Below are 22025 nucleotides of genomic sequence, written 5' to 3' on the forward strand. Positions count from 1 at the left end.
CTCCCCCCTTTATCCTGGTCCCAGTAGGATTGGCTCAAACCCTACAGCATCAACATTTTAGAATAATAGACAAAAATTGTAGTGGTCTTTTAAAACGAAGGCCATAAATGTATCTAATGACAAACAAAAAAAAGCATATATTACAGATGGCTGAATTGTTAAATTCTTTTAATTTCGTGGAGGTATGTGCCGTCTATGCAACTAAATGAAGGCAGTTTGTTTGTTGCCATACGCGTTTCGCTTCATTTATTTGGGAAACATCATCAGTGGCCTGAAATACATGTTTCTTTTTATATATACAATAAGCGTATTATCTGCTAGATACAATCTGTTGATATATTACATTTTGTCGGATTTTTTAGGTTAGAAGCAACTTTTGTAGCACAAGTTCCATAAAATGATGTATCTTTCGTTTTACTTACGATTTCCAGCACTGCTAACACATATCTGTGTTTCTGGAGATGTATTTGCTGGTCTTCATGCTCCAGTTAGCCGAATCAAGTGTTGTTTAGCCATTTGTAACATCACATTTCACTTTCACTGCCATTTGGCGATCAACATATGTGTGTTTGCAGTGTGTAGTGTTGCCAACTGTTATTATGTGTTTGTCTTTTGTTTCTGTTGTGTTTTGTGGTGTTCATTTGTTGGGTGTCTGTGTGTGTGTGCAATCCTTTATTTTTTATTTTTTTTAATCTCCTGGTTAATGTGTCTGTGAGTATGTGTGTGTGTATGGGGGGGGGGGGGGGGGGGGGGTAGGAGGGAGAGAGAGAGAGAAGAGGGGAAGGATATTCATTAATTATTTATCCTAGTTGCACTTCAGTTTGTTATTGTTTTGGTGGCTAGCATGATCAGCGAGTTATTGTTTATATGGATTTGGTCATTGAGTACCTTCTTTTCCATTGCAATGGCTCTTTGTGTGTGGAAGTTTTCTTGCAATGTCAGGAGGTTTTTGTTGTGATTATTCACTCTGATAACTGTCATGTCACATTCCATGTTGGATGGTTCATGTCCATGTTTTATCAGGTGTTCGGCAAAGGTAGAATGACTGTTCCCATATTTCCCAACTTCTTTTATGTTCTTTATACCTAGTTTTAAAGTTCCTGCTTGTCATCCCCAGATATACTGCTTTACATTCTTGGCACTCTAGCTGGTATATACCTGCTCCTTGGTATTTGTCTGGTTTTTCTGTTGTTTGTAAATGTGATTGGAGTGTGTTTCTTGTTCTGTAAGCTACTTGTAATCCCTGTTTCTTTAATATATTTGCTATCTTGTGTGTTGTTTTGTGTTTGTATGTGAGAGTATACCATTTTTTTCTGTTATTCATGTCATGAGTGTTATTGTTTTGTGTTTCTGTGTGTGCTGTAGTGCTGTAGTGTTAATTTCATTTTGAAATTTTATTTTTAGCTACTCTTAGAACGTACTACACATGCAAACGTGGACACTCCCATAGACAAACATTAAACGTGAAAGATAAAGTGGAAATTATGGGTATTTTGTTTTTACAAACACAGTCTTATTGTCTTAATTCTATGAGGGTCACTGCAAAAGAAATGCACACTATTTTTTTTTAATTCCATCTTTTATTCTACATGTTTGAAAGTTTTACAGTGTGTAGGTACATCCTTTATAAACAATATTTTCATTTCTCCACGTAATTTCCACCCCTCTCAACTGCGTTACGCCATCTTGGAACAAGCGCCTGTATGCGCGCGCGGTAAGATTCTGGACCAACCTGTTGGAGCCACTGTTTAGCAGCATGCACAAGGGAGTCATCATCTTCAAACCTTGTTCCACGAAGAGAGTCTTTCAGTTTCCCAAAGAGATGATAGTCACATGGAGCCAGGTCAGCACTGTAAGGTGAGTGTTTCAGTGTTGTCCATCCGAGTTTTCTGATCGCTTCCATGGGGTTTTGACTGACATGTGGCCTTACATGTGGCCTTACATTGTCATGCAACAGCAAGAAAAATCCTGCTTTTGACGATGTGGTCGAACACGACTCAGTTGAGTTTGAAATTTCTTCAGTGTCGTCACATATGCATCAGAAATTATGGTGGTTCCACTTGTCATGATGTCCACAAGCAACAGAACTTCGGAATCGAAAAACACCGTAGCCATAACTTTTCCAGCAGAATTCATGGTTTTGAATTTTTTTTTCGTTGGGTGAATTTGCATGATGCCACTCCATTGATTGCCTCTTCGTCTCTGGCGAAAAATGATGGAGCAATGTTTCATCACCTGTCACAATTATTCCAAGAAATTCATCTCCACCATTCTCGCACTGTTCTAAAACTTCGCTGCATACCGTTTTTCTTGTTTCTTTGTGAGCCACTGTCAACATCCTGGGAACCCACGTGGCACAACCTTTTTTTTTGGCAGCACTTTCAGTATTCTGCAAACAAATCCTTCTCCTATACCAATGTAGCGTGACAATTCATTCACTGTGATGCATCTGTCAGCAGTCACCAACTCGTTAACTCTCTGCACATTGTCTGGGGTGTGTGCAGTACGAGGCCTGCCGCTGCGAGGACAATCCTCAATATTGCTGTGCCCGCTTTCATCACGTTACTTGCTTGCCCACCGACTGACTGTACTGCGATCGACAGCAGCATCTCCATACATCTTTTTCAAACTCTTGTGGATGTTTCCCACTGTCTCGTTTTCACAGCACAGGAATTATACGCAGTGTAAAAATTTCACACTTGCAGAATAAAAACTGTATTTTTGCTAAAATAGTGTGCATTTTTTTTTTGTTTAGAGACCCTCGTAATATGTAAGAAAGTTATAAAATACCGGTCGTGGATGCTGAATGGTGTACGCAACGAGTCATAATTTCGAGGACGGTTTGTTATTGAAGCAGAGTAAGTGAAGTGTACAACATGTTGTACATAGTGCAAAGTTCACAATACTATTTTAAAAAGTGTCACTGTTGTGGCCGTCATTTGGTAAAATGACGGAATACAGCAACTTTTTACTTGCAGTTAAGAGTGATTTGAAAATGATATGATATACAGATGTTGCAAATGTGCTTGGCAATGACGCTTAGTCGAAATTAGCTACTGACACGATTAAATGAACATCGCGTTAGAGCCTACTACGGACCATGTTTACGAATATTAAGTATCTGGAGGCTGGAGGCTATTGATCACCACAAATAAAAAAATTTAAAGATTCTGTTATCTACATTGTGTCTCACTTATGTCTTTCTTTTAACTTGTAGCAGATGTTAAATATTAACTGACTTCATGGAAATACCGGATATTCGCGTCGTTCTCGCGCGATATTTCAACAGCGTGCCTTGCTGTCTTATTCAGGTGCCTGAAGAAGACAGCGAGGCACGCTGTTGAAATACCGCGGGAGAACGACGCGAATATCCGACTGGATTCCCAAATATGCAAGATGTGAACAGATCGCCGGGTAATCATGAAGAATTACTTCATGGAAATAATTTTTTTGGATCTTAAAAATTTATGAAATATTTTCACCTCGTGTATTTTCCCTTTTATAAAACTTAAAATTTACTGTTTTCCATTTTACATGTTTCACATTTCACACTCTCGTGTTGTGTGACATGTAGGCTTATAAAATACCTAAGAAACATTTATTACTATTATTATTCATGAGATTGCTGGCATCTGGTGGTACTCTTCAGTATTACTCTGTTTGCCTTAGTGGCATCCGAGTGCATGTTGCCGGCAGCCAACCCACACAAATGTGGCGCTTCTTGATGTGCCACACTTGTACGACTCCGTCTTGCCATAAGAGAAAGTTATATTTTTAATGTTCTTCTCTCTTTTTATTATGGGATAATGTTAATTTACTCATATATCGGAATTTGTATATTTACTGCAATAACCTATGTATATTTACTATAATAACCTATGTAAAGGTAATTTTGTTCTATTTCAAATTCAGAGTCCATTAAGATGATACGGAAACAAAAGTGTGATTTATGGCACCGCATGATTTCATAACCTGTTCACAGTGGGCACGTCAAAAAGAACTTATGTGAAATTCTTTATTCACAAATACAGACACAACAGAGTAAATATTTCTGTAGTGTTTGTAAGCTTGCAGATCTGAAGATCACAGCGTAGTCAGGTATTTACGGTTATGAAGAACTTTGTATACAATGGTTCGGGACAAAGGTTTCTATCCTTTTTCAGGCCATAATCCCTGAGTGCAATTAGACATTAGCTACTACCCACGCCCCCACCGTCTGTTGCCCCCCTCTCGACCACAATGTCGCCACCTTTAGCACCTAAATAAACTGTAGAATGAAAGACCTTTCTTGGAACGTATTTATTTTTAAAATGATGAAAGATGACTGATATTTAGTTTGGGTGTGTGAGTTTTAGAACGAATAACGAAGGAATTCATGGAGCACGGCAAGTGCTACTCACAACTACTTCTCAGATAAGAAACCTAACTATCCACACTTAGGGTAGACACCTGTTACAAAACATATTTCCCCTGCATTAATCCTTTCCATTGTGGCACTCGCTTGAAAAAAATGGCTCTGAGCACTATGGGACTCAACTGCTGTGGTCATTAGTCCCCTAGAACTTAGAACTACTTAAACCTAACTAACCTAAGGACATCACACACATCCATGCCCGAGGCAGGATTCGAACCTGCGACCGTAGCAATCGCACGGCTCCGGACTGCGCGCCTAGAACCGCGAGACCACCGCGGCCGGCAACACTCGCTTGACCTCCGCACTGTAACCACATTAAAAATCAACCAGTTTAAAGTCTGTGCACCATACTTATTGTTGGTAAATCACTTGATTGCTGCTCTCTTTACTTTCGAAGTGACAGAAATTGGATCTTCAGTCTGTTAATGCTGACCACAGCCACTAACAGTAACAATAATAACAGTACAGGGTATAGCGCAATAGTCTTCCTTATATAGTAACAGCTGTGTCGCGCTATCAGTTAATTCGTTTACCTGTTTCGAAGATAATAATGAAGCAATTTATGGATGACTGCAGGTATTATCTACAATTTGGAGAAGATTTTTCTCGAGATATTTAGCATTTGTTACGCGTATGTTTCACTTTAACCATCAGATATGCACGGGACAAATCACAGCATATGTGTTTACTGAGTGGACTATACGAGGAACTTGTGACGTCCATCGCATTAATGCTACTACTTGTGAAAAAGTAATCTAACTTCCAGAATGTTTCTTAATGTGACTTCATTGTTAGACACTTACAGAACTGTGATACTAGTAATGATCTTTTGAAAATAATTCAATTTTGTGTCTGAAATAGAATCGAATTGTCTAGTTTTTACCCCCTCAGAAAATTTCATTTTCCTTTCAAGGGGTAGCTGCTCACAGGTAGGGAACCACTGGTTTAGATGGTACGTTCCTCCACTGTATATATACATATCCTTCGGCGCGTATGCCTGAGGTGATTGAGATTACTCACCGGCCGGGAAGAGGGTGAAGACGCAGGGCGCCTTCTGCTCGCCGACGTCGTTCTTGGCCCAGCAGAGCAGGGTGCCGTAGTCGAACTCGGTGTGAGGCGTGTAGAGGGCGACGCTGCGCGAGCGGTCCACCACCACCAGCGCCGCCGCGATGTCGGTCGAGTCTGCCGAGTTGTTGAAGCGCCAGCTGAAGCTCAGCCCGTCGCCGGGGTTCGACTCCACCTCGCAGGACACGCGCGCCGTCTCCTGGCGCGCCACGCCGTACGTCTGCGTCTGGCCGGAGGCGCACACCGGCCGAACTGCGGGCACCAAACCGCCGCCAGTGAGAGAGAGGCACGAACGTACCCAAACAACGCAGTCGTTATTCGACGCATCACCCCCTCTGTTTATCATTTCGAACTAGATCTCTTCGAACTGGATCTCTGTGGCCAACTGTTCCTTATAAGAATGAGCAATACTGTCCGCCTCCATAGCGTGGCTATAGCGTTATCATCTACCACGCAGGGGCCACGGGTTCAATTCCCGGCCGGGGAATGGATGTTCTGTGTCATTCATCATAATTTTAATCAACATTCACTCGCAAGTCGCCGATGGGGCGTCACCTAAAATGGACTTGCAAAACGGCGGTCGTACTCCCCCGAAGGGACCTGCCGGCTAACAATGCCATACGATCATTTACATTTTATTATTATTATTATTATTATTTTGAGCACTTCGAGCATTCGATGCGCGACACGGAAGAAAAGTACGCCAGAACCGCCAATTCCTCGCTCTCGAAGACTAAATACAACATTGGCTCGCAGTTATTTTGGCAGAGAATGCCGTAAACATTGTATAGAGTGAAACTTCCTGGCAGATTAAAACTGTGTGACCGACCGAGACTCGAACTCGGGACCTTTGCCTTTCGCGGGCAAGTGCTCTACCATCTGAGCTACCGAAGCACGACTCACGCCCGGTACTCACAGCTTAGTTTCGTATCAGCGCACACTCCGCTGCAGAGTGAAAATCTCATTCTGGATTGTATAGAGTGGTATCGGAGAGTGACCATGTGATGATGACTTCTGTATGATGCCTAATTGTTTTAAATTTTCACAGTCCACAATGACCGAAGGGCGAAATGGCGAACGAATTTGATATGCCTCTGAACCCCATACAAGAAAAGACAATGAAATGTGTAGCATTTGTTCTAATGTCGATGCGGTCATACGTCTTTTTTTTTCCTGTACGCAACCGATGATTATCTCGAGGGCAATATCAGTGTAATGTTAGTAAAACCTTTTCTTAATATACACTGAAGCGCCAGAGAAAATAGTATGGGCTTGCGTTTCAAATACAGAGATACGTAAACAGGCAGAAGAGAGCTCTACGGTCGGCATCGCCTGTATGAGAAAACAAGTGTCTGGTATAGTTGTTAGATCGGTTACTGCTGCTACAATGAATGGAAGGGTATGAAGACGTAAGTGAGTTTGAACGTGGTGTTATAATTGGCGCACGAGCGATGGGACACAGTATCTCCGAGGTAGCGATGAAGTGGAGATTTTCCGGTACGACCATCTCACGAGTGTACCGGAAGGAAACCGGTAACACATCAGATCAAATGATAATTAAATCGACACCCTAGCTACAAAGAGGCGTTGATATACATCACTGAGGACATGTTGAAAATGTGTTCCCCGACCGGGAACCGAACCTGGGATCTCCTGCTTACATGGCAGACGCTCCATCCATCCGAGTCACCGAGGGCGCAGAGGATAGTGCGCCTGCAGGCATTTATCCCTTGCACGGTCCCCGTAAGTCCCACATTCCTATTATGTCCAGACCAGTACATTCGTACTGCGCATAATAAATGGTTGCCCATCACACTCATTACTCGTAGCAAATTAATCTACCAAGGCCTGTACGAGTTGGGGCATAGCGTGTGCGGTTGCACAATAAGGTCAATGGCCGGAAAGCCATATTTTAACTGTATGAAGGTAGTATCTGTTTCCGAAAGAACAGATACCATTGATGACCGTGCAGCTTTTCTAGAATGAAATGATAATTAAATCAACACCCTGGCTACAAACAGGCGTTGATATACGTCATTGAGGACATGCTGAAATAATGAGTGTGATGGGCAAACACCTATTAGGCGCACGACGAATGTAGTGGTGTGGACATGGTAGGAATGTGGGTATCACCGGGAGCGTGCAATGGATAAGTCCCTGCAGGCGCATAATTCTCTGCGCCCTCGGTGTCTCAGATGGATAGAGCGTCTGTCATGCAAGCAGGAGATCCCGGGTTCGAGTCCCGGTTGGGGAAAACATTTTCATCATGTCCCGAATGATGTATATCAATGCCTGTTGGCATCTGTGGTGTCGAATTATTTATCATTTCATTCAAGAGAAGCTGCACGGTCATCAATGGTACCTGTTCTTTCAGAAAGAGATACTACCTTCATATAGTTAAACATCAAAACTCCGACCTCGCAGCACCGAAAAAATACCCTGCAAGAACCGCACCAACGACGACCTAAGAGAACCGTTCAACGTGACCGAAGTGCAACTCTTCCGCAAACTGCTGCAGATTTCAGTGCTGGGGCATCAACAAGTTTCAGCGTGCTCACCATTCAACGAAACATCAAAGAAGGCCTCCTCGTGTGCCCTTAATAACTGCACGAAACAAAGTTTTACGCCTCGCCAACACTGACATGGACTGTTGATGACTTGAAACATGTTTCCTGCTCGGACGACTCTCGTTTCAAATTGTATCGAACGGATGTACCTGTACGGGTATGGAGATAACCTCACGAATGCGTGGACCCTTCATGTCAGCAGGGAACTATTCAAGCTGGCAGAGGCTCTGTATTGGTGCGGGGCGTGCGAAATTGGCGTGATAAGGGACTCCTGATACGTCTAGATATGACTGACAGGTAACAGGTAAGTACACATCCTGGATGGTCATCTGCATCCCTTCATGTCCATCGTGCATTCCGACGCATTTGGGCAATTCCAGCAGGACAATGCGACACCCTACACGTCCCGAATTGCTACAGAGTGGTTCCAGGAATACTCTTATGAGTTTAAACACGTCCGCTGGCAACCAAACTCCCCAAACGTGAACTTTATTGAGTATATCTTGGATGCTTGTTCAGAAGAGATCTACGTCGCCTTGTACTCTTGCGGATTTATGGGGAGCCCTGCAGGATTCATAGTGTGAATTCCCTCCAGCACTACTTCATAAATCCTGCCACGTCGGGTAGCGGCACTTCTGCGTGCTCGCGGGGGCCCTACATAGTATTAGGCAGGTTCACCAGTTTCTACTGCTCTCCAGTGTAATTCGCTAGAGGTGATTTTATTTTCTTGTTACATAGACAATGATCTGTTTCATTGTTCTCATTTTGATAATTTATTTTTCCCGTTCATATGGCTAAACTTATACTATCCCTAACATTCGTTGCAAATTTCAAACGTTCCCGTTTCTTTCTAACAGTTCAATCTTTTTCGAAAAGAACATGCTTATATCCTACTAAGAACGATAGTAATTTTATACAAAACATTATGATTTTAAAAGATTCATTGGTGTGTTTTCAGTAGACACTCACAGATTTCTGACAATTTTCATCTTTTGTGCATTCGGATCGTTCAATAGCACACAGAAAGTGACAATTTCTGAAGATTCTTTGCATCAGATGAATCAAGACCCACTGCTGAAAACAGAATGCAGTCAGTTCGATCCACCAGTTTCGACCGTGCCTTCCTGTCGGACGCTCCGAGTGAAACGGAGCAAAGTCTCCTGCATCGGAAAACCCGCTCCATGGCCATAGCTGCAAGTTAATACAGACAACAAGTGTTTGAAAGACATTGAAAGCATCAGGTCGAGTCTGAAGAGGATGAGGAACGTCGTGATTTAGAAGACTATGACTAAAACTGGGTCATTGTTAGTCAGCAGCTGTAATAGTGTTTTACAGAAACGGATAGGCTCTCCATAGAATCACTAGCAAAATTTGTATCTGTGCAACGATGGCAAATAGCACGAAAGTTACTAAATAGCACGAAAGTTACTATCAGACAAGACATCAGACAAGACAGGTGACAGTAACGTCCACCCGGTATTCAAACCCCCTGATATTTGAATAGAAACTTCAATATTCGCTAGTATGGACCATATTCATCGTATGGTGCTGACTTACTGCTGGACTGGATTTTTTTCTTCTGTGTAGTAGCGATCTTGCTAAACAGTAGTTATAGTCACGTGAAAGGAAGGAGGGCGGGAACTGACGCGAGATACACAAGTGCAAATCCAGAATTATTGAACGCCACTGTCATCTCCCTCTCCTCCTATGGTGTCACTAGAACTCTAGAGTTCATGTTTTGCAAATGTGGTTAGCAGTAGTAGTGAAGGGTAGGCATTTTAAAAGGCAAGCGCTGAGCACTTCGAGCCGTGCACTCACACTTGACGTCCAGGTGGACGGGGTTGCTCTCGCCATCGCCCTCCTGGTTGCTGCCGACACACGTGTAGAAGCCGTCGCGCTCCCTCGTGACGGCCTGCAGCACCAGGCTCTGGTTGCTCACTATTGTGCCCGCCGTCGCGTTGTTGTACAGCGGCTGGCCCTGGAAAAGTCAGTTAAGTGTTTTATTTCACAATTGACCTTTTAGCTGCATCGAAAGTTAACGACTACCCTACTGGTTGTATAGAAACAATATCTATAAGTTAGAAAGAACCGTAATCATTTCTCATGTCGGTAACCAAGTTCGGAAATTCATAGATTAGCTGATGTGAAAACCTGAAGCGTGACACAATCCGTGGACGAAAATGTGTGTGTTTTGCATGGATTGAAACCCAATTAAGGCAACACATCATCCAGAAAATTGTAAAATTGATTCAAAATTTTGTCGTCTTGTGCCACTAAGGACCGTATGTGGGCTCATCTGAGACTGGGTTAAGTAATTTTAAACACTGTTAATCCGAAACATTATGACTACACCTGCAGAGCAGGGTTTTGGTCCACACTGCAAACGTACAACTGCTGCGACACATCGTCTTATGGTTTGGACAAATCCTTGGTAGTTTCCGGTGATATACTATGTGATCAAATGTATCCGGACACCCCCAAAAACTTACGTTTTTCATATTAGGTGCTTTGTGCTGCCACCTACTGCCAGGTACTCGATATCAGCAACATGGGTAGCCATTAGACATGGTAAGAGAGCAGAATGGGGCGCTCCACTGAACTCACAGACTTCGACCGTGATCAGGTGATTGGGTGTCACTTGCGTCATAGGCCTGTACTTCGGCCAGTGTGGCCGAGCGGTTCTAGGCACTTCAATCTGGAACCGAGCGACTGCTACGGTCGCAGGTTCGAATCCTGCCTCGGGCACGGATGTGTGTGATGTCCTTAGGTTAATTAGGTTTAAGTAGTTCTAAGTTCTAGGTGACAGACGATCTCAGATGTTAAGTCCCATAGTGCTCAGAGCCATTTGAACCATTTGAACCACACTCCTAAACATCCCTAGGTCCAATGTTTTCAATGTGATAGTGAAGTGGAAACGTGAAGGGAAATGTAAAACAAAAAGGCGTACAGTCGACCTCGTCTGTTAACCTACAGAGGCCGCCAACAATTGAAGAGGCTTGTAATGTGTAATAGGCAGACATCTATCCAGACCATCACACAGGAATTCCAAACTGCATCAGGATCCAGTGTGAGAGTTAGGCGGGAGGTGAGAAAACTTGGCTGTCATGGTCGAGTGGCTGCTCATAAACCACACATCAGGCCGGTGAATGCCAAACGGAGCCTCGCTTGGTGTAAGGAGCGTAAACATTGAACGACTGAACAATGGAAAAACATTGTGTGGAGTGACGACTCACGGTACACATTGTGGAGATCCCATGGCAACGTGTGAGTATGGCGAATGACCGTTAAACGTCATCTGTCAGCGTGTGTGCCTACGGTAAAATTTGGAGGCATTGGTGTTATGATATGGTCGTGTTTTAAATGGAGGGGGGTTGCACCCGTTGTTGTTTTGCGTGGCACTATCACAGCAAAGACAGCACCTTTTTTGTTTCACGCTATTAAAGAGCAATTCGGGGATGGCGATTGCATCTTTCAACACGATGGAGCACCTGTTCATAATGCACGGCCTGTGGCGGAGTGGTTACGCGACAATAACATCCCTGTAATGGACTGTCTTGCACAGTTTATTGAGCACTTTTGGTATGTTATGGAACGTCGACTTCTTGCCAGGCCTCACCGACGAACATCGATACCTCTCCTCAGCGCAGCACTCCGTGAAGAATGGACTGTCATTCCCCAAGAAACCTTACAGCACTTGATTGAACGTATGCCTGCGAGGGTGAAAGCTGTCATCAAGGCTAAGGGTGGGCGAAGACCGTACTGAATTCTAACATTACCGATGGATGGCACCACGAACTTGTGAGTCATTTTCAGCCAGGTGTCGGGATACTTTTTGATCACACGGTGGATAATGCACCAGATGTCTGCGCACAGGTCACAAAATTCTCGGTAATGATGGTTTCTGGATGAGCAACTGGCGACAGGTAGCGGTCAGTAGATGTATTCCGTCGGCCGGCCGTTGTGACCGAGTTGTTCTAGGCGCTACAGTCCGGAGCCACGCGCCTACTACGGTCGCAGGTTCCAATCCTGCCTTGGGCATGCATGTGTGTGGTGTCCCTATGTAAGTTAGATTTATTTCTAAGTCTAGAGGACTGATGGCCTCAGATGTTATATCCCACAGTGCTCGTCAATGTCAGTGGCTTCAAGACGATTCGTATCAAAGTGATTTTAATATCCTTTTTTTTTTGCCTTCTGCAACATCATTACGTGTCAAACCAACATCGGAACTTACCCGCTATGATTTGAAGAACATATGTGAGTAAGTTTCATTGTCATTAGATGCACGCGAACCATCTAGTTAAAAATTATCACCGCCTAAACGGTCGCGCACGCGCGTACAGACACACACCCACACGCACCCACCCACCCACCCACCCACACACACACACACACACACACACGCACACACACACACACGCACACACGTGTGTGAGTATGATGTGAGTTGGTTACATTTCCAATGTAATGAGTAAGTTCACATACCCATCTCGAGTAAATGTATATTCGTTAGTAGCACCGAAACTGGGAAATGTGACAGAGCATTCAGGGCTGAAGATAAAGTTCGCAAATTGTACTGACCCTGGGAAGTTGTCCACTTGTTTTACCCAGCATCTCTGTAGAATGGTAGGGATGTAATTACTAGTAATGGGGACAGCTCCAGGCTTCAGCGTGATATTCGTCACGTGGGGAACGCCTGTGGACGGTTCTCGGTAAGACCTCTTCAAAGGCAAGTTTTTCGAAGCGAGAGCCGACGGCCTGTATCAGTGTTTGACAGCTGACGTAGCTTACAAGTAACTTACAACATAGTTGACAGGGCATTCAGGAGGCGTACTATATGTACGGTAGGCTCTCCGAAACACTTAACTCTACCGTAGTATAGAAAATTGTGACAAAAAATTCTTCTCTTCGGTAAATCCAGCAGGAATACAGGGTATGTACGTGGTCCTTTCTTGTTTCTCTTGGCATCCTCGCAGTGGATGCCAAATTCTAAAGGAGCGACTAACTCCTGTTGGACATCCTTTCCACACGCACAGTCGTGCAGAAACTTCGACCTGATCACCAACACTATCGTAGACAAGCAGCATGTCTGTTGTTTAATGGTACGCATCATAATGTCAATATCGTTACGGAACTGGTTCGCATCCCGTACCACCCGATTTATTGCGAACTTAGCCTATGGTCGAATGCAAGACGTGCACAAGAAAGTTGTGGCGCAGTTCGTCAATCGACTCTACGCAGATAACTGCATGCATAACTTATAACCGGACGTCAGATACGTGTACAATGAAAATACGCCAACCAGCAACGAGCAAATCGTATAATTAATACATAGATTTCCTCTTAAATAAACAGGTTATTGACGTGTGCGTAGTTGATGTTGTTTCTACTCACTCTCTACTGGCCTGTTAGTATCGAGAGTATATAAATCAATGCAGGAGCACATAATGGTCTGGGATATACATTTTGATCAACACTTAACTATGTCGCGTACACTACAGAATAGTTCACTACAACATTTCGTGGTAGTGGCCGCGCATTGTACATACGACGGCTGATTGCAGAAGACAGCTTATACGAAAACATACAATTTTGTCGAATAAGAAGTGGAGCTTCGTCATACTTACGTTGTGTCGCCAGCTTATTCGGTAGACCCACGGGTTAGACTTGATGTTGCACTCGAAGTAAACATCCGATCCCTCCTTGATGCTGGTGGCATTCAAGTTGCTTCCCAGCTCTAGCGTCACGATGGGAACATCTAAAAATTACATTTCATAAATTAGAAATTGTTTCTTAAGTAGGTATTTGTATGTGAAAGTAGTAAAACTAAGTTTAGTGAGCAATAACAGAGTAAAACCATAGATTATACTTAAATTCATCACGAATAAAATAAGATTTCCTCCACATCTTGTACACCTCTGATTTTTGTTGTTCATAACTAATACGACATGTAAATATTTTGAACAGACTGTCAGCACCAGTTGCACTTCTATTTTTGCTTTTTCGTGTGCAGCTGCTGCTGACAGTTTATTCAAAACAAATGCTGCAATTGCAAAACCCATACCAAGATCCTCCATATGAAGGACAAGGAGTTGTAAATATTTGTACTTAATAAAACATGACAAATGTGTTGGAGAAACGATTACTCCTGTACCGTGGTGTATAAGCAATCACTTCTCAGCTCTTCGTACTCTTTGACTTCGGGAGTCTGCTGTCACAGTTTCTTATGGAATACCATGACGAAACCGTTGCAACATTATCATACAATGTAGAATGTCTATAGTTTCCTCTGTCGTCTCAGAGGAACCACTGCCTTGACAAGAAATCCCTATTTCCACCGCTCAAGTATCGTGAAACACTATTTTACTGATAGCCTCCACGGAATGAGACCTACGAATACGCATTCCGGCAGTGTTTAATGTTCGCCACACGACTGACGCACTGTTCAGTAATGTACGCTACTTTCCTTTGCTATCTAGATTTTATACTGGCGCTCTAATGGTTAATGAGATCCACACTATCAAATAACGTTGCTATGTGTCCACGAGTGTTTGGCAGTTGAGAGCTACAACGTTCTGCTTATGGGAGCGTATGCGAGCTTGTATTTAGTTTCGAGGGAAATAAAAATCGCACAGTACCTGTAAAATAATAGATATAGCACAGTGGGTAATAACGGAGGATAACGAACATAGGAGAACCAACATTTTATTGGTGTTCATCTATAGCGTTAATTTGCACAATTCTTCCCCGCCTTATACACTCCTTTCAAGAGGCCGACTTTTTTTCTGGGGTTATTTCATAAATCAGTGAAGGTATTTTAAATCTGTCTTGTGATTCCAAGCAAATGCGTATTTTTGTCACCAGATGTATTTCGTTTTATTGAAATGACTATCAGCAGTGTTAATGAAAGACATAAACCATTCAGCTCGTTTTCTCCATCTAAAAACAGTTCATTACAAAAGATGTCGATGTTAGTACTTAAGATTTTGGGTCACTTCAGGAAACGTCATCTGCTTGCCACTTTTTCTTTTAGATATTTTCTGTTTGCCCTACTGTTTCTTATACCGTAGTTGCAAAGACAGGTTGTCAACTTACGTATTAACTTACAGCTGCTCTCTCATAATTATTCAGGAAAAAATGCAAAAACTTGCCTGGAAATCAGGGAAATATCAGGGTAAACTTGTGGCAACACTGGTGCCGGACCGTAGAAAGAATCCAGATTCTTGCATTTCGGGGACAATGCTCTCAGAGCATTGTGAGGTGGGTGGTGAGCCTGCCAGGACAACACAGCCGGAATGAACATTGCCTGCTAAAAGCGAGATTCCAGGTTCGAATCCCGGTCTGGCACACAGTTTTAACATGTCAGGAAGTATCAAATCAACGAACACAACGCTGCAGAGCGAAAGATATATTCTTCAAGTACCTTCACGTCTAAGATTTTAATGTTGAATACTGAAAAGTTCCTCTTCTGTCAAAGGAAAATAGTTGGACTCACGGTAGATGTCGAGCTTCCAGGAGTCCTCCAGAGTGCTGTCCGGGATGAGGGGCGTGCTGGCGCGGCACGTCAGCAGCTTCCCGCTGTCCTCCATGGACGGCACGAACGTCAGCGTGCTCGTCGTTGTGTTACCGTCGGGGCTAGTCTGCAACGCACGCGGTTGAAGAAGTGTGAGTCATTTTGGCACTGCTTCCTGATCTGCTACCGTTCAGAGTGGTCTAGCAACAGAGAGCCTGTAGAGTAATTTGGAAGTTTGTACAGCAAGAAATATGGCATTTATATGATTCCCGAAAATTCGGAGTAGTTAAGCAATAAATGGCCAAACTTTAGTCTACGTACCTAACCTCAATGTGGCTAAGATACAACCCCGTATGGAGGGCCAAACGGATCCATTTTCGATAAATGTAAATATGTTTGTAAGTTTGAGCAGTCTGACATCCTTTAGTTTCTGTGACGGTGAACGTCCTTGCCATGAACACAGTTCTGCAGAGTTATGCGGAAAGATAGGAACACTTCATTCAGTCGCATTCCGGATCTTTTTTTTTTATTATTCCAGATTGTCCAAATTTAGGCTACAAATCGCCATCTTCAGTGCTAAATACAAGGAAGTTGCAGGATCAGAATTGATTTACATAAAACATTAAGCAAAACACAACATTATTCAATAGAAGAGTCAATTTTAGTCAAAGTACCATCTGAGTGAGTTATAATCCAACAAACTCCCAGCTAATTTGTAAAACATACTCTTCTTCGTACACGACACATAGAATCAAAGTACACTTATTACTGTATATCAAAAAATGTCACCTTACCGAAAATTGGAATACTGACCATTAATGTATGTACGCCAATATATATATATATATATATATATATATATATATATATATATATATATATATATATATATATTTATTTATTTATTTATTTATTTCCAGAGCTTCTGTGGCTGTTTCGTAACTTGGTCCGAAATCAGTGCATTAATTTTTCATCAGGTGTTTCTACGTGGACACGCCGAAGCAGCTGAGATTTCACGCCGCGTCATTAATCTCAGTTGCGAGATTAAATTCAACGCTTTAAATTTCAGTCCAATTTTCCAGGTCGGGCCCTAAGCGAATTCCACGCCAGTAATCTGCACGCAGTAAAATGCACGTCGTAGGTTACTTTAAATCTTACTTTATTCAGCACCGTTTTGGATTCAGGAGTAATCCGCCAGCACGTCAAAAAAAAAGAGAGTTTAGATTATTTCTTTAAATTCGGAAAGGGAGAGAAAAACCGTTATTACATTTTGATTTGTCACCACGATCAAAGATATAATGTGCAATTTAGTTTCCTCCTAAATGGCAGTGGTATATTTTGCCAGTGATATCAGTTGCGGGAAAATAAATGAGGCGGGGAGTGTGATCCCACGCCAAGATAATCCCGCTGGTAATTGAGCCATAAATCCCGGTCTGTTGGTTGGGGATGGAGAGGGGTTAGCCGAAGGAAAGGCTGCATGTCCCCGGCGGCGCGCAGCCGCACCCGATTCCGCGGGCCGGCGGCCGGTGGGCGTTAACCGTGCAAACCGGACCATCAGTAAGCTTGCGCCGGCTTTCTGTCCGGGGGGTGGTGCGGTACGCTTGATTGAGGGAGTCGGACCTCACAGCTAAGTCACGTAGTGCCATTACGTCAGCGTCTGTACTAAAGGCCGGAACGATGCAGGAACGGGTAGACATGTGATTAGGTTGGATTAGGAGCAGCGACTGCTGTTAACGGTTAACAAATAAAAACGGGAAACAACATGCAGACAACTTGCCGTCGCGAATCGTTCGCATCACCTCCCCTCTGCCTCGCCATAAAAAGGTTTCTAAACTTCACTCAGCGATCTTTCAAGTTTTAGTTGCCAACTGAAGGAGACTTAATATTTTAGGAAGAGAGTGATAATCTCTCTACCAGATTGTATCACGACATATTTATTCATATCACCTGTTCCAAAATGTTAAATTTCATTGTTTGTTATTTCGTTGGAAACTTTGTCGTATGACTAAATAACTGATATTATAGCAACCTTACTAAAGTAGAAGTATGAACTGGAAATGATATTGGAGAATGTCTCGACCATTCAGACGACCCCATTTAGTGAAAGAAACTGCGCGTCATTCGAATGGAGTCTGTGAGTGAAATGTTCCGTCGAAAGATACTATCTTCGGAAATATGTCAGCAGTGGAATATTGCAAGTATTATTTTAACGAACAAATATTGGAGTTAAGGTTTAATCAAAATATGACAACCATAATCATTGTAACCGCACATAATACATATCTGACGGGCTGGTATTTAACGACGTACTAGTGGATATCATATTACATACAAAAATCGTGCATCGTTCTGCAGATACTTTGAAAGCCAGAGAGAGTTGGATTTAATAATTAATTAAGGATGGGTCCATCTTTTTCAAGTACATAAACAGCTGGTTTGCTTTAATATCCAAATATGTTTCATCACAGTTGTGGCATCCGCAGTAAGTTTTTTCACTTATTTTTATTTTATTTTATATGTGTGTGTCCTGTTTCTAGCAAACGAAATGAGGCACAGTTCCAAAACAGTGCACCATGTCACCACTGTAGTATTTTGCTAGTCCTGAGATGTGCAAGATTTGTTTCGTGTGCCAAACGTGAGAGGTAAATTTGTCATGTGAATGTCACTGCAACATAGGAAGGCGCAGTATTCAAAAATTGAGCTGGCGTAAAGGTCACTCCACCTACACAAAAACAACAAAAACACCTTTGTCACACAAAAACAAACCTGTCACAGCTCAGGATTAGCCAAATACTACAGTGGTGACATAGTGCACTAAGATATCTTGCTGATTTCGGTTGGAAGCCACAGAATACACACAATGTGAGATAAAAGTACTTAGGAAGCCACTAATATGGTGAAACATGTTTGGTGGTTAAAGCAAAACAATAATTTATGTACTTGCATAAAGGAGAATGTATCCTTATTTCATTACTATTTTCTGCAGGTGCAGGAGTTAAGCCCAAATCCGCCAGCCCGGTTAGCCGTGCGGTCTATTGCACGGCTGTCCGGATTGGGAAGGAGCGCCTGGCCCCGGCATGAATCCGCCCGGCGGACTTGTATCGAGGTCTGGTGAGCCGGCCAGTCTGTGGGTGGTTTTTAGGAGGTTTTCCATCTGCCTCGGCGAATGCGGGCTGGTTCCCCTTATTCCGACTCAGCTACACTATGTCGGCGATTGCTGCGCAAACACGTATTCTACGTACGCATACACCACCATTACCCTACCACGTAAACATAGTCGTTACATTCGTCTGGTGTGAGACGTTCCCTTGGGGGTCCACCAGCGGCCGAAACGCGTAATAACCCTGAAATAGTGGTTCGTTGTGGGGCGGCGGAGGGGTGAAGGGGACTGTCGTAGTCGTCGTGGGGTTGTGGACCACTGCGGCTGCTGCGGGGACGGAGCCTCTCCGTAGTTTCTACATACGATATAATACATACAAATGCCCAAATTTCTAATGTGATAGTTGCTTAGTTACGAGTACCTTTCAAAATGCCACGCAGTGCTCAGCGTGTAAATTGGATGGAATACTGGTGTATGCACACGATCCAGTCACATTATTGTGAATACTGCCTATTTTAGACGGCACCGTGCAGTAACTACTCACAGACGGCAGGTGGCAGCGTTGGCAGTGGAGGGTATCTGAAGTGTGTCGGGGGAAGCGGAAAACAGTGTAGTCGTTGTTGTAACGTGGAAATTGATGTCCAAAAGGGCATGATTATTGGCTTTCGGGCGAAGGGTACAATCATTTTCGAAACAGGAAGGTCTGTAAGTTATCCACGTTCAGTCGTATTTAAAGTATACTGTGCCTGGCAAAATGTTGCCATCAAAAATTGAAAACCGGCGCCGAGGCAACAGTGGTATACCACGACACGAGCCTTAGGTGACATGGGTGAACGACGGTTGCGTAGATGTGTACGCAAGAACAGAAGTACAACTGTTGAGCAACTGACCACCCAGATGAAACAAAGGGCTACCAGCGATGTCTCCTCAACGAGTGTTCAACGAACGTTGCTGCGTATGGACATCCGCAGTAGGTTCTTGGTTCGTGTACTCATGCTGACCGCTGTTCATCGGCGACGAAGGGTAGAAATTGGTCTCCAGTAGCGCAAGTGGACTTCCATTGAGTGGCGACAGGTGGCCTTTGCATATAAAACAAGTTTTGCGTTCCATCCGTTGTTGCGTATGGCGTGAAACGTCTGGAAACAAAGGCCCTACAAACAAGAGGGAACGTTATGGTCTGAGGGATGTTTTCGTGGCATTCCCTGAAGGATCTTATCACTCCAGACGGCACAGCGGATCAAAAGTGCGCGTCAGTCCTTGGGGAAACGTATCTGCTCCCTCTTCCCCCCCCCCCTCCCCTACACGCTCGACCCGATGGCATCTACCAGCAGAACAATGCAACTTGTCACACAGTTGGCAACGTACTTGCGTGATGTGGTTCTAAGAGCAGCAGGATGAGTTTTCCGTACCTCCCTGTCCATCAAAATCCCTGGATTTAAGAGATTCTGTGAGACGATATGGAGCGGGCTGTTCGCGCCATGGACCCATAACTAAATATTTTAAAGCAGCTGTTCAATTTTTCACAGTTGCAATACATATTGCTCAATATCTGTTTAGGCAGTTTTCTTTTAAAATCACATGAAGACACTTTCACATTAGAAAATGCGGATTGCAGGCAGAAAGACAGGTAGTTATCTGTTAACATAACGTTACTTGTTTTAAACTATAATTTGAAAGCCTAAGCGGAGCCTTTTTTAAATTGCAAAGCGTAATTTTATGATATGGATTCTTGGAATCCATTTGTATAATGATGGATATTTTTCGAAGTTCACGTCTGAATAACGAGCAGAGTAAAACAAATTGAGCAAAAAAATAATTTAAAAAAGTAACGTTTTAACTAGGTCGTATCTCAAACATTAATTTCATAAACATACGGCCATACAATAACTACGTTACATATTTGACTTGGTAATGTTTTTGATTCGTAAATCAGAGTTCCCATATGTGAGCCATGTAACAGAAAGCTTATTCCGACGTTAAGCACAAGCTAAAAAAAAGCAATTTTTTATGGATGTATGACTCTTTTCATAAAAAGCAGTGGATTATAACAATCTGTATGGCCTACATCTCTTACGTAGTAAAAATTGTATCAAAGCACTCAAAGAATGATAGCGTACTGTTTCACAGCCCTCAACAAAACATCTCATACCGGGGTCATGTATACCAGAGCTTTCCTATCCTCTCACAATAGGGACTGGGCCACTTCTACCTACCCATCTCTCACGGAATCTACGAAGATTAACACTGATACGCGGAGAGTTCCATCATGCATGAAGCAGAACAAGTGAAGTATTCTCTCAAAAAGCATGGTAAGTTTCTTCGTTGACCCAGGATGGAAGAACGTGAGGCCCTAACACACAGCCGCCAGCAGATCCGGCACCAACGATGACAGAAAATAATTACTGATGACGTGGTTCTCGACCGATAAATCAGCACATTCAGTGCGACAGCGGGTTGCAGCTCTCCTTACTAACGGAGGGCGGTTTGAACATTTCATTTGAGGACGTTTTCATACTGTAACCGAGAGGGTATTTTGAACATTTCATGTAAGAAAACGTATCATCTATTGCTGGCAAGTTATTTTTCTGTGTGGTTCCCATAATTAAAATGGCCATGAAGAGAAGTAGAAAATTAGCTCTGACATGGAAACAAAGCGTTCCCCGACCGATGTTTATAAAACACATATCATTCCTCTATGTGTGGGGAATGTTTCCTGAAAGTTTGGCCATACATTTTTGTAACATCCTGCATAATTTCGTTTCTGATTGTATTTGTTATATTTGCTGACCTTTAACAGTTGACTGACCCGTCTTACATTTTTAATGTAGATGTATTATATATATTGGATTTCAGCACATTAAATTTCTAACGGCAAAAAGGGGATTAAATAGTACCTTAAAGGGCGGTAAATGGCTCAAATTAATCGTGTATTAACTCAAGAGGATACGTTAGCACCAGCCACATGGTCGGGATTATAACAGACTCCCTAACGAACATCCCGTCCCTGCCACCTACCCGTAGCTAGCTCTAAAACACATAGAAAGCTTAATCTTATTATTTATTATTACAGCTGACTTTGGTATAATAGGATGTGGGGGTCCAAGACCAGATGGTGGTTCTCCTTTCTTGAACTATACTAAAGCATCTCTAAATCTTCCATCCTCATGCAACTAACAGATCATTAGAAGGTGACGTAGGACATCCTCCCACCCCCACCCCCTCCCACTTTTTCTCTTCATAAGATACAAAAGTAGGGAAATGATTTAAACTGGCGATACGATGAACAGTCTAGTAGTTAACAGCTCCACGTGGATTAGACATAAAGATTTAATTATTACCTCGAGAAAATAAAAATACGACTTTCTTTTT

The 22025-nt window shown here is 43.0% G+C and overlaps 1 protein-coding gene across 3 annotated transcripts in view; it reads right to left on the reverse strand.

Moving 5' to 3' along the window:
* LOC126266744 (nephrin-like) overlaps positions 1-22025 on the reverse strand; it is a 644568-nt gene that overhangs the window by 33652 nt on the left and 588891 nt on the right. For all 3 annotated transcript variants that reach the window (XR_007548914.1, XM_049971245.1, XM_049971246.1), the window contains exons 7-10: positions 15539-15683; positions 13671-13801; positions 9865-10024; positions 5435-5731 (exon numbers count right to left, since the gene is read on the reverse strand). Coding sequence is in view for 2 of the 3 variants with exons in the window: in XM_049971245.1 (XP_049827202.1) it covers positions 5435-5731; positions 9865-10024; positions 13671-13801; positions 15539-15683 (733 nt within the window). In the remaining variant the exon portion in view is untranslated. The remainder of the gene's footprint in view (positions 1-5434; positions 5732-9864; positions 10025-13670; positions 13802-15538; positions 15684-22025) is intronic.

Source organism: Schistocerca gregaria, chromosome 4, assembly GCF_023897955.1.
Source record: "Schistocerca gregaria isolate iqSchGreg1 chromosome 4, iqSchGreg1.2, whole genome shotgun sequence".
Lineage (NCBI taxonomy): Eukaryota > Metazoa > Arthropoda > Insecta > Orthoptera > Acrididae > Schistocerca > Schistocerca gregaria.